At 37.6% G+C, this 17,121-nt stretch overlaps 1 protein-coding gene across 1 annotated transcript in view; it reads left to right on the forward strand.

Moving 5' to 3' along the window:
* LOC120531637 (membrane-associated phosphatidylinositol transfer protein 3-like) overlaps positions 1-17,121 on the forward strand; it is a 340,667-nt gene that overhangs the window by 225,442 nt on the left and 98,104 nt on the right. The window contains exons 6-7 of the mRNA XM_039757228.1: positions 12,885-13,074; positions 13,640-13,759. Of these exons, the coding sequence (XP_039613162.1) occupies positions 12,885-13,074; positions 13,640-13,759 (310 nt within the window). The remainder of the gene's footprint in view (positions 1-12,884; positions 13,075-13,639; positions 13,760-17,121) is intronic.

Below are 17,121 nucleotides of genomic sequence, written 5' to 3' on the forward strand. Positions count from 1 at the left end.
CCTTCACCGGGGCCTCCTCCCAGTTGGACATGCTCGGAACACCTCACCAGGGAGGCATCCAGGAGACATCCTAATCAGATGCCCGAGCCACTTTATATGACTCCTATCAATGCATATGAGCAGCGGCTCTACTCTAAGCCCCTCCTGGATGACTGAGCTTCTCACCCTATCTTTAAGGGAAAGCCCAGACACCCTGCGGAGGAAACTCATTTGAGCCGCTTGTATTCGCGGTATCGTTCTTTCAGTCACTGCCCATAGCTCATGACCATAGGTGAGGGTAGGAACATAGATCAACTGGTAAATTGAGAGCATTGCCTTACGGCTCGGCTCCTTTTTCACCATGACAGACCAATGCAGAGCCCACATTGCTGTGGACACCGCACCGATCTACCTGTCGATCTCACGCTCCATTTTTACCTCACTTGCGAACAAGACCCCAAGATACTTGAACTCCTCCACTTGGGGCAGGATCTCGCTCCATAACCCTTAGAGGGAACTCCAGCCTTCTGCGGCTGAGGACCATGGTCTCAGATTTGGAGGTACTGATTCCCATCCCAGCCGCTTCACACTCGGCTGCGAACCGATCCAAAGAGAGCTGAAGATCACGGCCTGATGAAGCAAACAGGACAAAATCATCTGCAAAAGGCAGTGACCCAATCCTGAGTCCACCAAACTGGACCCCCTCAACGCCCTGGCTGCTCCTAGAAATTCTGTTCATAAAAGTTATGAACAGAATCGGTGACAAAGGGCAGCCCTGGTGGAGTCCAACTCTTACTAGAAATGGGTTCGACTTACTGCCAGCAATGCGGACCAAGCCCTTATCAGGGGTCCAATACCCCATACTCCTGGAGCACCCCCCACAGGATTCCCCGAGGGACATGGTCGAACGCCTTTTCCAGATCCACAAAACACATGTAGATTGGTTGGGCAAACTCCCATGCACCCTCCAGGACCCTGCTAAGGGTGTAGAGCTGGTCCACTGTTCCGCGACCAGGACGAAAACCACACTGTTCTTCCTGAATCCGAGGTTATCCTATCTAGGACCCCCAAATAGACTTTTTCAGGGAGGCTGAGGAGTGTGATCCCTCTGTAGTTTGAACACACTCTCTGGTCTCCCTTCTTAAAGAGGGGGACCACCACCCCGGTCTGCCAATCCAGAGGCACTGTCCCCGATGTCCATGCGATGTTGCAGAGGCGTGTCAACCAAGATAATCCTACAACATCCAGAGCCTTGAGGAACTCTTGGCGTATCTCATTCATCCCTGGGGCCCTGCCACCAAGGAGTTTTTTGACCACCTCTGTGACCTCAGTCCTAGAGATGGGGGAGCCCACCTCCAAGTCCCCAGGCTCTGCTTCCTCATTGGAAGGCATGTTAATGGGATTGAGGAGGTCTTCGAAGTACTCTTCCCACCGACCCACATCATCCCGAGTCAAAGTCAGCAGCGCACCATCCCCACCATATACCGTGTTGACACTGCACTGCTTCCCTCTCCTAAGACGCTGGATGGTGTACCAGAATCTCACTGAAGCCGTCTGAAAGTCATTCTCCATGGCCTCCCCAAACTCCTCCCATGCCCGAGTTTTTGCCTCAGAAACCACCAAAGCCGCATTCCGCTTGGCCTACCGGTACCTATCAGCTGCCTCCAGAGTCCCAACAGTATAAAAGGGTCCTTTAGGACTCCTTCTTCAGCTTGACAGAATCCCTCACCGCCGGTGTCCACCAACGGATTTGGAGATTGCTGCCACGGCAGGCACCGACCACCTTACGGCCACAGCTCTGGTCAGCCGCCTCAACAATAGAGGCACGGGTTCTGCTGGAGGTGGGAATTGAAGCTGCTTCTGACAGGGGACTCTGCCAGACATTCTCATCAGACTCTAACAATACGTTTGGGCCTACCAGGCATCCTCCCCCACCATCGAAGCCTACTCACCACCAGGTGGTGATCAGTTGACAACTCCACCCCCCTCTTCACCCGAGTGTCCAAGACATGTAGCTGCAAGTCCGATGACATGAACACAAAGTCAATCATCGAACTGAGGCCTAGGGTGTCCTGATGCCAAGTGCACATATGAACTTACAAGTTCATAGTTTACAAGTACCATACATTTACACCGGCTGTTACAGGCTCAAATCATGTTTTATTATATAACAGTAACAGTGAGTATAATAGCAGCTCACTACTCAAAAGGGAAAATGCTAGCAGGACCTGGGATTGAACCTGCAACCTCTTGATTATGAAACAGCAGTCCTTACCTCCGCACCATCTAAGTAGACATGTGTACTTTGTATCGAATGATAGATGGGCTTCAGTTTTTACACATTGCCTATAACATGTAAATTGAACAATTTATTTTTCTTCAGTTATATTCTGGAATAAAAGTGCTCTTGTTTTGTTATACCTTTTATGAAAGTGTTTATTTAATATTTGGACTTCAGTCTTCACAAATTATGCACTTAACATCAGCATTTTGTCATTATTACTATAACATGAAAAAAGTTTGTTTTAGTTATGTGTTAAACATTTCTTGCCTCTCATTTCCTGTCCTCCTACATTTACACAGATCGTTGTAGACATGGAACATATGAATTGCATGTGTTCCAAATAACAATATATTGTTTATCCTATACAATTCTAGAAACTTAACTCCCAGATAAAGAGACTTTAGCTGTGAGAATTTTGCATCTGGCTTGCCTTTCAACATAAGTGAGCAGGCTGATTGCTGTTTGTGCTGATTAACACATTTGCTAAACAAAGACGCTGATGACAAGGTGCCAGGAAATTTAAGGTGTCCCAGAAGAATGAATATTTTTGTAGGCTTCAGGGATTCTAGTGTTAAAATATACATTGGAGGGTTAAGGCATAAACACCTAAACTATGATAAAATAGCAAAGACTCTAAGTGTTGTGACCTGATGAAAATAGCATGAGATATCCTAAAAGATGACAAAGATAGGTCAGTGCCTTCACTAGTCAGCCCAGATGGTGCACACCAAGTTCAGTTAAACCCAGATAACTGCCTGCAGGCTTTGGTCTGACTAGGCCCAAAGTGAGGAAAACTGGCTTATTATAAAGAAATTTCCCAAAATGTATCAAATGCCCTGCAAGGAAGGGTGTAATCGCAAATTCCTAGCTTGTAAAAGGAACAGCAACAATGAATCTTTATAAATTATGAATATTTATTAAATAACAGAATATGTTAAAGATGGCAAAAAGCAAAAATAGACAAAAATGATTTGCATAAAAGGCAGTCCTATAGTCCCAAAACACAACCCTTAATTGAAATCCTCATAATGTACAGGAAGTCAGAAAAAGCAAAGCAAGCAGCAGAAAAGACTCCAAATGCAAACCTAAATAAACCACTGCTTAGTGTCCCATCAGCAAAGGCAGTGAGAAGGAAAATGACCAGGAGAAAGACAGCGCATAAGTACAAAAATAACAGAAAATATATAGAAATATGAAAAATAAAGTAATAACAATAAAACACTTGTTCATACATAACACTGGGCCTTTTCTGTACGTTTAATGTTCTAGGTACCAGATTATATGAGGCTTTGCCACTTACACTAACAAGAACTAAATTAAACAGCTCCTTAATTACCTCCCAGCCTTCACACTAAAAAATGTAAGTCCCAGTTGCATTTGCCAGTTTGCACCTGGGTTTTACATCACTTTTGTAGTGTATCCCAAGTAGATCATTTGTTAACGTAGCTTCTTGATCAGATAGTGGCATTCCGTCTAGGATGTACACCTACCTGTGCCTCTCACAGCTATTCGTTTTTCTGTTAAACATTTCTAATACAGTTTTAAATATATCATATTAGCTGCACCCCTGAAGGACACAGTGCATATTTTTATATACCTTTACAAGGGTGATAAAAAATGGAACTAGTTAAGATCTTTCATTTAGGTTTCACACAGTGGTTGTCTCTTGCTAGCACTCTTGCCTGCCTAAGTAGATAGTATGGCGTAGTGATTAAGGCTTTGGACTTCAGCTATTCAGGTTGTGGGTTTAAATTTCACCAGTGACACTGTGTGACCATGAACAAGTTACTGTACCAATCTGTGCTCTAATTGGAAGAATAAAAGAAATGTAACCAATTGTATCTCTCAAATATATATAAATGAAAACTGGCAGCCAGGAGGCTAAAAATAATTGTGATTAGGAAAGAATAGAACTTTTTTAGCATTAGGTAGAGGCAAATTGGTTGGTCTGAAAACAGGCAGATGTTTGTTACAAAACTCCAAAAGACTAAATTAAAAAGGTAGTCAAAAATAACTTTGCGCAAACACTAACAACTAACAAGGTGAATTTCCTAAATCAGAAAAGAATTGCATGGTATTGTTTGTTTAGAAAAAAAAAAGATGATCCCAAAACTAAGATAGCATGACTGCACCTTGTCACTTTAAATAGTGTCAAGCAATCATGAAGCCACAGGCAAAGCAATGCAACCAGTGATAGCAGATGTAGGGAACATTGATGCTCCTGTGAAAACAATAAACAGTGAAATACATGAAAAATTAATAATTAATTATTTTCAAAAATTAGCAAACTAAGAATAAAACGTAGAACTTAATGAAATCCAGAAATACATTTGCTGAACAATCTTTCAAAGATACAATCCAGTTGGCCAATAAGTATTTTCTGTCTTGCTTGTGCACTTTGCTGTCCTTTAGCAAGGCTGGATTGAACATGTTTTCTTCTCATATGGTTTGACAGTAGATCACTCTTTAGAGTAAATGGGCCACTTATACCTTTGCTACAGCCCATAACATAGGCAGTAGAGGGTCTGCTAAAGCAAACACTTGGTGGTCCCGACTGAACTGATACAGAGAGAGAAAGTTGGGAGCTAGTGCTAATGCTGGGATACAAAGGAAGGTGTGGACATCTTACCTTTGCTTTTTTCACTGTTCATAGGTCCAACCTGTTGCCTGATAATTGGAGTGCAAGTTTATCTGTCAACAGTTGGTAAAGTTCAATTATGGACATCCATCTGTCAGTCCGAGGCACCTTAAAGTTTGTTATGTGCTTTGCAGATTGTCATTTGATTGTGATTGATGCAGTTTTTGACATAGAGATTAAGACGTGCCATACCTAAATTGCCCCTCTGTTGCAATTGCAAATTGAAATTCACTTTTGAATTGCAGGTTTTTTGTTTTGTTACAGTCAAAGGGGCCGCAGCTCGGGTCTGCCACTGCTGCTGAAGTCTCATGTCATAGAACAAGTCATTGATCTGTTTGTGCTCTAATTTTTAATAAAAACACCTCTTTTATTGTTCTATCTCCATTCATTCTACATTTGGGGTGGCTCAACTGTACCCATATATACGGAAAAACTTTAGAAATGACTTTGTAATTCTTGCCAAAAAGTTTCCAGGAACTTATTTTGCTTGTGGCATGATTTGCCTATAGAACCTTTGTGCAGACAGCTTCGTTCTTCTACTAAAGGCTAAATCACTTATATTTATATTAGACAATGATGGCATAACAGGCTTAATATATTAACAAAAGATTTTGAACAGCTGATCTTGTTACCACTTTAAATGTGGTGAATTCAATAACGTTTTCAAAGTTGAATATTTCATTTTTGATTACCTTGTGCATCACAAAGTGTAGAAGAATACATATTCAGCATGTTCATGTTTTCCAGTGTCTATATTATTTGTAACTTTGAACAGGGTTCTTATTCTTATGCCATTGATATTCAGATTTATTTCAGTGTTAAACTGCAACAAAACTAAACTCATGCTAATTGTCACTGCCTTGGTCCAGGTATTCTACTAGTCCATCTTTTATGACCTTTGGTCAAAGACATGGTTCCCATTTCAATGAGCCATAAAGGGAGGGCTTTGTCTGATCTGTGGGCGGAGAGCCAGTAAACTGTAGCAGGGCACTTCTGTGTGTACGAGTTCAGCCTAACAAAAGTGAACCCCATTTTATTAAGTCTAGGTGGTGTTGTCATGTTTTCCAATTCTAAAAAATCTTGTGGTCATTTTTTTCTTTTCTTATTCAACTCACATAAATAACATTAAGTATGTTTCTTATTTTTATCTCTTCAACATATCCCATTTTTCTGATACTGAGAAGCTCAAACATGTTTTCATCTCATCTCTCATTGACATTTATAACTCTCTGTTAGTAGGTGCACCTAATTTATTAACATAGATACAGTTAATTCAAACACTCTGCTGTGAGGGTCCTCGCTCAAACCCTCAGCAGTGAGCGTATAATGCTTGTTATGTTCAGTCTTCACTCACTCCTTTTGTCTTGCATGATTGAATAATAAATTCTGTTGCAAATCTATGAAGCTTTAAAAGGCCAGATTGCATCAGAAACGTCCAACAGCACTATAGTCCCGTTCACCCACTGTGGGCCTCTAATGCTGTTAATCTTGTCATACCCCAAAATACACTACACTCTATGGGTGACAAAGCGTTCAGTTCTATTGTAACCAGACTTTGGAATGGCCTCAGTTTATTTATTCTCTCTCTTCACATCCAAGTACTTTTGATGTTACACATTGTCATGGACTACTGTATATTATTTGCTTAATTACTGCTTATTGTTTTTTGTTCTGCCCAAAGCTTTGTATTTCATGAATGCATTTTTATTTGATGTTTATGGCTTTGATATTCTGGTTTCCGTCCAGTGATATTTATTAAGCTTTTTCAGTGCTTCTCATCGTATTATACTGTATTAATTTGAATGTCTGTGAAGCATGTTAAAAGAAACATTATTTAATAGAGAGAGTATTATTTTTTTTTTGTTTACTGTTTTGTTGTTATTATATTTACTACTATTATGAATATGGAATATAAGAAACATAATTTTTTTTTAAATATTTTGTCCTTATATGTGCGGCCCTTGCTAAATAATCTTGCTTCACCACATTTGTATTGGCTCTGTATTTCTCATTCCACATGCAGAGAGCAAAGTTTTAACTGATTAATTCTCAGGTGAAAACCTGCATAACCAATGTATAATGCAGAAAAAAATGTGCTTTCAAAAAAGTAGCCCATTAAGTTCTGCTAGCTTTTCTGTCAAAATCTTCCAGTGTATGAACCAGTTGCAGTATGTGTTTTTCAAAGCTTTTTTGTTGATGCCTAATGTTTTCAGCATTGTAGTGTGCTGAAATGATGCTGTTTGATTATTCACTTGAACTTGTACCAGCAAATGGTAAAAATAAACAAATGGTAATTTTGTAAGGCTAAAATATAGCTATTTAGACATGGGGAGCAGAAGAAAACAAAAATAAGTAGGATTTAAGAATTTGCTTATTAACTTAATCATTTCAGTCTCTTAACAGCTTGATGATGGCAGGTTTAATTATGCAACTTATTTATTGATGGCTAAATGGTTGTGCAATTACCGGTGGAGAATTTTGATAATTTGATAATTGATTTTAATTTTGTTTAATTAAGGTTGACTTTCCACAGTATTTAATAGATTGACAAAAACAGGCAAAAAAATGTATAGAGGAAGTAAGGACCACCTGCAGTATTAAATTGGCCACCTGAGGTACTGCTTATAAAGCATAGGGTTCATATGCCTGTATTAAAGATATAAATAGAAGTGACGTGTAATCTCTGGTACTGTGTATAGAATACTTTTGAGATGCAGCAAGTACTGTGCATTAAATAACCCAAAGTTCATGTGAAAAGACAATTTCACCTTGGGGATTAATACAGTGTACCAAATACCAAATACTGTATCTTGGAGAAACAGGAAATGGTATATGGGCACAAAAATGTATGGGAATTTTCTTCTTCATTTTCTTCATAAAACGAATAAATGTGATGAGGATTTTATTTATTTTGGTTTACAAGTACAATTATGTTTGTAGCAGTGTACTTTAAGGTGTACTCCTATGGCCAGAAGAAGTCTACAGGGTATCTGTTGAAATGCTGATGATAGCTGTCCCTATATGTAGAAAAAAATCTTAAATGGTCATTACTAGGGTAAGTGATGATGTGTTAAGCTTAATTACCTTCAGGAAGACACAATTGGTCAAAAGACCAATATTTGTGAAAATGCTGGTATTCAAATTAAAATATAATAATAGGATGTTCTCTTGATCGCAAATTTGAATCATCATCCTTATTCACACTTTCACAACTGTAGCACCTTCTCTTAGGTTAATTTCAAATTAATTGTTTTATTATCAAATATAAATTTAATACTGTATTACCAAGTGACACAAGAAGCAGTAGGAACTGGGGCAGCTTTGCAAGTCACTGATGTTTGGTGATGCTCATTAAACAATTCTTCTGGTAATACAGCAGATAGAAAATAAAAGGGCAAGAAGCTGCAGCACTTACTGGTGACCTGCTGAAGACATGCTGTGCCTGTGAGAATTCTTAGCCGCACTGCAAATAAAGGATCAAACAATGAAAAACTGAAAAATAACAGACATTTAGGTTAAGGTCATGTAGCAAGCAGATTTTCCCTATGGCTATTTTTTAGTAATTTCTCAGAAGAATATTGTTTTTTTCTGAAGTTTCTAAAATTTCTGGAAAGGTTTAGGGAATATGATGTGATTTTATTAACATAGATCAAATTCACTTTATGGTAACAATAAATGTATTGTTTCTGATAATATAATTGTTTTTTTTTTCACTTTTTTGATTTTCCAATCAGCATCATAGATAACTGAATGTGAATTTTATTTGTTAAACAGTAAGAGAAAAACTAACAGCAAGCATCTAAACCCAACAAATCATCTTATGCAGAAATATCACCCTAGAACATACTGTATATTGCTTCTTATATAAAAATAGGCATTTGTCAAAATTTCTAATTCAAATGAGTTAAAATAGAAGTAGGGTCATTCCAGAAATGTTGGCATATGAATCTTTGCAGAAGGTCTTTTTTGGTATAGCAATCACATCTAGTCTTTAGAAGGAACAATCCAGAAAGCTTAGCATAATTTAAAATGCCATGAATAAGACAGCTCAAAACACTGTGGAGAGCAGAAAAACAACAGATTTGGAGCAACATAGAGAGCCTGCATGACAAGCCGTATGACAGTCTGCATAAAGCTTAGAAACTTGCTATATTTCTCAAAGGAAACAAAAGTGCTTTGCATTACACATTTTCTTTTCAAAAGAAACCTCAAGTGCAGACTGCTTGTATCGTCTCTGCCACCTGGCCAGCTCTTCATTTATTTCAAGAGTAGGGAGTTGGAAAAAGGTTCTTGCAGAATGGAGGTCTCATTAAAATGACTTTTTAGGTGGTGATAAGAGACTTTTAATGGGCACTTTCGAGTAAGCTGCAAGAAATAAATGATCCATCAAGCCTTTTAAACAAGATGTGTTTCCTGACAGCCTTTGAACTTAGCCTTTTAAAATCAAGAGGGAAGGGAATGTAGAGAAATGAACGAAGCCCAAGGAGCTCCCCAGGGACCTGCCACTGCAGATAAGCAAAGTGTTGATTCACTGACACGCATTTCTCAACATTTTGTTCTAGAAAGTTTAAATGATGCAGGCAGTCAGTAGGCAATTTTTTTGTACTCGTGTTCACCACCATTGCAAAATACCTTATGCACTCACTACATTATAGAAAATAATTAATATGAGCCAGTAATAGTAATGACTTTGAAATCGACAAAATTAGGTTGTATAGTGTACAGTCTTATATATATATATTTTTTTTCATTTTATTTCTTTAAGGAATATAATGACTAAGTTGAAAACATTAATATGAAGTGTCTATCAACGTGAGAAGAATGATTAAAAAAGCATATGATTATTTATATAGCTCTTTTTAAATTTGGAATTCAGTAAAAATAAGATGGTTAAAGTGAAGTTAAATATAACCTAGCATTAAGCTGATTCAGCAATGAACTTTTAAACATGTTCTTTCAGCCTGGAATCATATCCAACAATACAGTGATGTCCAGACAGAATCTCTCTTTTGGTCTCTCTTTCAGACACTGCATGCTATTTAAAATGCTTTATGATCTGAAATTAATTTGTTCACGCATTCATGTTATTTTAAACACACTTATTCAAATGTAGGGCTAAGAGCAGCAGAGTCAAGGAAGCACCATAACATCAGAGGGCACAATCACTTATACTGCGCCAGTTCAGAGTCATCATACAAGATGGGGAAGGAAACTGAAGAAAATGTATTCAGATGTGGGTTAACTCTGCCCCCGACCTGGAATTTTTAACCTGAATTCCTAGAACTGAGGCAGAGACTAACCAGTTTTTATTGTCAAGCAGAAGAAGCTACATGACAACCTAATCCAGGTCTTCAAAATTCTCAAAGACATTTATAATGTAGATCCATCAAAATTCAAGGACACCTGTAGAAATTAGGGGGAAGTACATGTAGGTCTGAAGCCAGAAAGCACTTCTTTACTCAAAGAGTTGTGGGACTCCTGTTGTGGAAGAAAGTACCAAGAGATGTAGTTGAAGCAGAAACCTTGACATCATTTAAAAAGTATACCGATGAGATATTGAAACAGCTTATCTATTAGCTAAACAAAGAAGCCTGATGGACTGAATGTTCTCTTCTCATTTGTCAAATTTCTTATGCTCTTATGTTCAGTGCACTACTATAGCACCCAAATTAATTACTGCTATATAAAACATGGGTTGTTTGATTAAATCATGCAGTTCTTGCTATAGTTGTGCTATATGAAATTATTGTTATAGTAAGAATAGTAAAAATAGAACAACTAAAAGCAAGACCCCCAGCAAGTGCATGTTTTCCTTTATTCATGTGAAAGACTGACAGAATTTGCTAGAATAAGATTTTTTCTTTCCCAGAATACTGTACCCACAGGCATGGCAATTGTGGCTGTCTGAGGTTCATAGATCTTGGTAAATGTTATTGCGTTGGCTTTAAACTGGCTCATATTTCAATATGAAAGCTCTGTACCTGTGGGTGCTGTAATGAGACTAATTGATGTATTGCAGAGGCCTGGCACAGCTGTTCAAGAAGAAAATCAGTCTGGGATTTACGAGTAGGCACTAGTCTTAAACTTAGCTGAGGGACAGTCAGTGAAGCCTTTGGAGCAAGCATGTACTTTGGTAAAGATTTTGTAAAGTGTGCTGTAAGACAGGCTCATTTTAATTATTTTCTGTATCAGGTGCTTATCTCTAGTCTTGCTAGAATTCAATGGCTGCAGGTTTTTTGTTTCAATTAAATTTGTAATTTAATATCAATGTTGTTATAAATTGAACTCTTTGTTTAATCACACTGCTCACTCTAGATCTTCCTCTGCCATCACAGAATTAATATTTATGTAAATTCCATATCCATTTAAATTTTTGAAAAAAATTGCTGCCATAACTATACAGGAATATATAGGGATTTTCTACCATTTTTGTTTAATTTTAATTAATTTATGTGTTGCTTCCCATCTTATGCTTAGTATTGTTGAGATAGTCTACAGTCCTTGCTACCCTGTTCTCTAGTTTAAACAGCAATCAACTAACCTGCCATTTGTTAAGGATATTATTATTATTATTATTGTTGTTAAGGAAACATTTTATATATTTACATTTTTATACGTAAGATATATACTGTATATATATATATATATATATATATATATATATATATATATATATATATATATATATATATATATATATATATATATATATATTGTGGCGGATGGCTGGGGACGCCTGGAAGGACCAGTAGATGGACAATACCTCCCCTGGGCCATGAGAGGGTAACCGTCCCCTGGTCTGCTTGCTCATCCCTGTTGTGGCCCATGGCCACAGCCAGGGGGCGCCGAGACATTTATGGAGCCCTTGCCGGCAGTACTTCCGCCACACCAGGAAGTGCTACCAGAAGAGATTCCAGGTATGCCCAGAGTGCTTCTGGGTGCAAGGGCAGCACTTCCGCCACACCAGAAAGTGCTGCGGGAAGAGCATCAAGAAGCACCTGGTGCACATTCGGGTGAAGTATAAGAGAGGCCGCCTCACTCCATTCGGGAGGCCGGAGTTGGGTGGGAAGAGGACGGAGCTTGCGACAGGAGGAGTGGAGGCGGCAGAAGGAAGTCCGAAGACAAAGAGAGGACTCAATTCAGGGTGAATTGGGCACTGTATTGTGGGTGCATTGAGCCTTGAAGAATTAAAACGTGTGTGTTTTGGGACATTCTGTGTCTACCTGTTTGTGTCCAGGTTCAAAGACCACTATATATATATATATATATATATATATATATATATATATATATATATATATATATATAGTATATATATATATATATATATATATATATACACACATACACACACACAGTATGTGTGTATTTGAAACATGAACATACATCTCAACTGTAATTCCCATGTTTTTTTTTTTTACTCGTTAACTTTAGTACTTTGTAATCACTTAAATTGCATGTACAGTATTATGTGACAGCTAAAGTAAAAATAGGTGAGACAGTAGCATAGTGGATAGCACTGTGCCTTCATGAGTCCAGCATCTAGGGTTTTTGTTTGTGTGGATTTTGCCTTGATTTTCCTACCCCATCCCCAAAAACATTCAGATTAATTGCTGACTCTTACTTTTGAGTGTATATGTGCCCTGTGATTGACTGGCACTCTTCTGCAAGCTCTGCACTCCACCCACCTCCCACCCTTCCTAACTTTTTTGGTCCTGAATTGAGTTATTAGGTTTGAGAAAAGCTGGCCAACTTCATAAAGATAAATAATAATGTATTTGAGGATTGATTGATAGATAGACATTGAAGTTCATTATATTATTTTGTGTAGTATTTTCTTGCCGGGGTTAGGTTTAGAATGACTGACTTACTTAAAAAAGATTAATAATAATGTAGTTTAGGACTGAAGTTCATTATATTACGTTGTGTAGTCTTGTCTTAATGGGATAGGCTTCATCTCACTGATGTTCCTTTTCTTGACAGCTTGAATCCATACAGCTATGATGAGAGCTGCCTTTCCAACAGTATTGACCACATACCCTTAGCTGCCCTGCCTCTTCTCGCCATTTCATCTCCTCAGTATCAAGATGCTATTGCCACAGTGATTAGTCGAGCCAATCAGACTTATCATGATTTTCTTAAGTCCGAAGATGGTACAGGGTTCAGTGGACAGGTTGGTAAAAATAAATGTTTTTTTGTTCATGGAGTATGTTGCAATGCTTTAAAAACTAAATACAGTACTGGTAACAAAATATTGAATGAGCAAACAGATTTAATACTATGCTGACATACTGTGTAGTGTGAGCAGAATTCCAGATAAATTCAGAGCACCTAGGGTAAAACAGAAGTCATACAGATTACCATTTAAAAGAAAATACAGCCAAATGCTGGTATTCAGGATAACGATGTATGGAAATTACTGAGAATTCCACCATTATAATGTTGAATTCTGAATAAGGTACAGTATATATGCTGATAGGTTAACTTTATATGTAGTAAACATCTGATTACTTTGAGATTCTTCAACAGTTCACTTAAAACTGTATAGTGTTAAAAATTGCTGGCAAAGGATGATTAAAGTAACTTATCCATTTAAAAGTGTAGTACACAACTAGCACTTGGTCTGGTCAGAATTTCAAATATTCTTTTTAGATGACTGTACTTACATTTTAGAGCATGCTTCTGTATATGGGATGTAAAGGTATGGGTTAACTAAAGATGTGTTATTTTTTGTTTAGGTGTACCTGATTGGTGACTGCATTGGTGGAATCCTTGGCTTTGATGCTCTTTGTTTCAGCTACAGTCCAAGAGGGGGCAGCCAGATCAGCAGTCAACATGACAGTATGGATAGTTTGCAGGTATAAAATAAAGGCCATTGTCCATTCCTGCCTTAGCACACTGTTTTTAGCATTTAGTCTTACGGAAAGCAAATGTACTGGAAATATAAAAGACATATTGTTTCATACAGTATAAAGGCAAGGTTAAATGGAAAGGGCAAGCAAACTGGACTAGAGGACATGCAGTTTTTATTCACGTGATTCTATAATATGTTTGAAATGTATCAGTTTATTCATTTTCTAATAAATCATCCAGTTCAGGATTGTAGGTAGCAAGTGCCCAGCCTTGCAACACTTGGCTCACAATCTCAACCAGTCCTGAATGGTGTGCCAGATTGTTCCAGGGCACACTCCTGTACAGTTGAAAGTTAAACTAACAAAAATACATTTGAAACTACAGTATCTGGAGGAGAACACACACAGGCAGACAATATCTGTGCTGGGACTCTGCTTTGAAGCAATAGTGCTGTCTACTATGTCACTATTCCACCCATGTATCCTAATACATAAAATATATAAAGTCATTTACATGTAAACAAATAATACATTAAAATAATTTATGTTCATACATTTACACTGTACAGCTTAGAAGAAAAAATATTTCCAGAAATGAACTAAATTTTAAATGAGATATAATGTCAGTATTTTGTTACATAAATAATTGAAGCTCTTCCTAATAAAAATATGTGATAATAATTGATTTCCCAGATTACACTCCACCAAGAAATTATTAGACTGCCATTGTTGATATGTATCAATGTATATCTAAAACATTATAAAATTCCAATTGTGTAGAATTAGAAGTAATAAATAAATTTGTGTTAACAAAACACCTTAGTAAGGATAATGTGAAAATAACAGTTAAAAACACTAGCGTATAATTTTAGATTTCCTACATTTTTTGTTCCGTTATCCTGATTTTGCAATCAATTTTTATCTAAAAATGATTAGTTCATATTACTTTCAAGTAAATTTCAAGTAATTAAATTGCTAAAAGTCCCCCTTAACTACTATCTACTCATATCTATCTATCTATCTATCTATCTATCTATCTATCTATCTATCAAAATATTGTAATCTGTAATAAATACATTAATACAAAATAATTAATATTTAAAAGTGACCACTGCACAGATTAAATTGTCTAAGACACAAATAGTCAAACAATATCAGTCACTGCTTAATATATATATTTGCCAAATAACAACAGCATTTATACTTTCTCTGGAATTAAGGAATCCATTTCTTTGACTAGATGGTATGTGGTATGGTGTTGTCTTCTCATTCTCAAGAGTCAAGTACATAAGAAGTTACATTTGCTCACACCTCATTCAAAGAATAATGTCTTATGGTATTTCTAGTGCTCTAGCTCTTGCAGCTGTCAGAACTTGCGAGGCCATACTCTTAATATCATTAATCTTCTAATATATAAAGCAGAGTCGATGTATGCATGTTTGTTTGTCCGCCATACAAATCTGCACTGGGCGTTCGATCGGCACCAAACTGGGGATGGGGCTCCTTTGTGACCAGGAGATGGTCATGGGGTATGTTAGGTTGGGAAAAATGTTCATGTTGAAGCGCAGGGCACCTTTTCACTGACACAACGTTCGGCACACGTCCCCGTACTTATCATCGACAAGATGGCCGCACGTTGCAACAGACGTTCACTGCGGCACCATCTAGCGGCAGCTTTGGTCTCTGTGTGACTCTCTTTACCCATGTTTCTTTAAATTGCCAAGAGATGGCGGACGTGTCCAATTATGAGAACGGCGAGTGCTTTGATCGGGTGAAGGGGAACTGCCGTCTAGATGTACGTAAAACGTGAATGACCCAGTTAGCGTGACCGGCTGACACACCCGCGTTTCCGCACGTTACACTCCCACACACACTGATAGTGCTGTATTTCATTCGACAATGTCTGTTATATATGGAAGCACGTTTGAACAGAGACTCGCCTTAAAAAAACAGCATCCTTCCCCCACCATTTTCCCCAGACGCAACACCGGTTGTATGTCACGTCTCTCTGTAGTTACCATCGCCAATGTTCGTTAGATGGCAGCGCGGTTTAACACAGACGCTCCTTATAAACGCTGTCTGACATATTATAAATAACGTAAATTCATCTCACTGTGGTGCTTATTTTGTACGTAAGTAACACATTATAATTGTCCTGCTTTTCGCTAATATACCCATGCCACCGAAAAAAGATGTTGAATTAGAAGGTCCATTTCAGATGCCAAAATAGTCTATTTCAAAGTCATCTGAAACACCACAGCAGACAAAATCCACAGTGGAGGAACTTACAATAAAATGTGAATCAGAAAACTGTTAGTTCTATTTCTATGTTCTGTTTCTTTCATTTGGGAAATTCACCAATTATACATTTCCGGGCAACATCGGGTACTCCTGCTAGTTAAAAATAAAAATAAACATCTGTGACTTGCCATATATTTAATAACAAGGAGATATTAGTAATTAGTTCTTACTAATAAATTCATGCTTAGCAAATACAGCATGGATAGGTTTTGTAAAAGCATTGGTTACAGATTGGAAGAAGTCCCAAAATGCTTCATGCAAATATGACATTAACCCATCCTCACATGTAAATTCTTATTATTACTATCATTTTTTGTTAGAGATCTGTGTCTTCTTACATATCCACACCTGTTATTTTGTTCTTGTGCATTAATATCATTTGACATCACAGTATCCCCCTTGTGTTTAAAAGAGTACAAATAAGATACCGAAAAAAGTGAACAAAAAAAAGGCCATGAACTCTTGGCCCTCTGCCAACATACATGAGAGGTTGCACAAGTGAATCTGACAGTATAGGAACTGATGTATAGAAACAACATTTAGTCACTGAGTAACACATCACATAACATCAGTGGAAGACCAGCTTTACAGAAGGACATAAGAAACTGCTGTGTTTTAAATTTTTCATATACAGTACATATTTCCATCCATCCATCCATCCATTTTCCAACCCGCTGAATCCGAACACAGGGTCACGGGGGTCTGCTGGAGCCAATATTTGGCACCTCAAATACAAAAGTCAGCAATTCACCTAAATGGCTTCTCTATATAACATATGGGCAGAGAGAGGAGGAGAGAGAATACAGGGTAATATGCATGGATGCAGCCTTTCTTAAATAACTAGAACTAAAGTAAGGTTAATCAATATAATAGCTTGTTCTGAGATAGGCATCAAGAAACCAGGGCAGGTTGAGAAGAATGTCTGACCAATTTTAGAAACACTTTCTTTTTTAAATGATATAGCTTAAAAATGCAAGAAAAAAATGAACTTCTGTAAAGTCTCCAGCAGCAGAGACACCACTTATGTATTTAAAATTCTAGCAGATTAAAGAACTTAACTGTTTTCA

The sequence above is a fragment of the Polypterus senegalus genome, chromosome 6 (assembly GCF_016835505.1).
Source record: "Polypterus senegalus isolate Bchr_013 chromosome 6, ASM1683550v1, whole genome shotgun sequence".
Taxonomy (NCBI): domain Eukaryota; kingdom Metazoa; phylum Chordata; class Cladistia; order Polypteriformes; family Polypteridae; genus Polypterus; species Polypterus senegalus.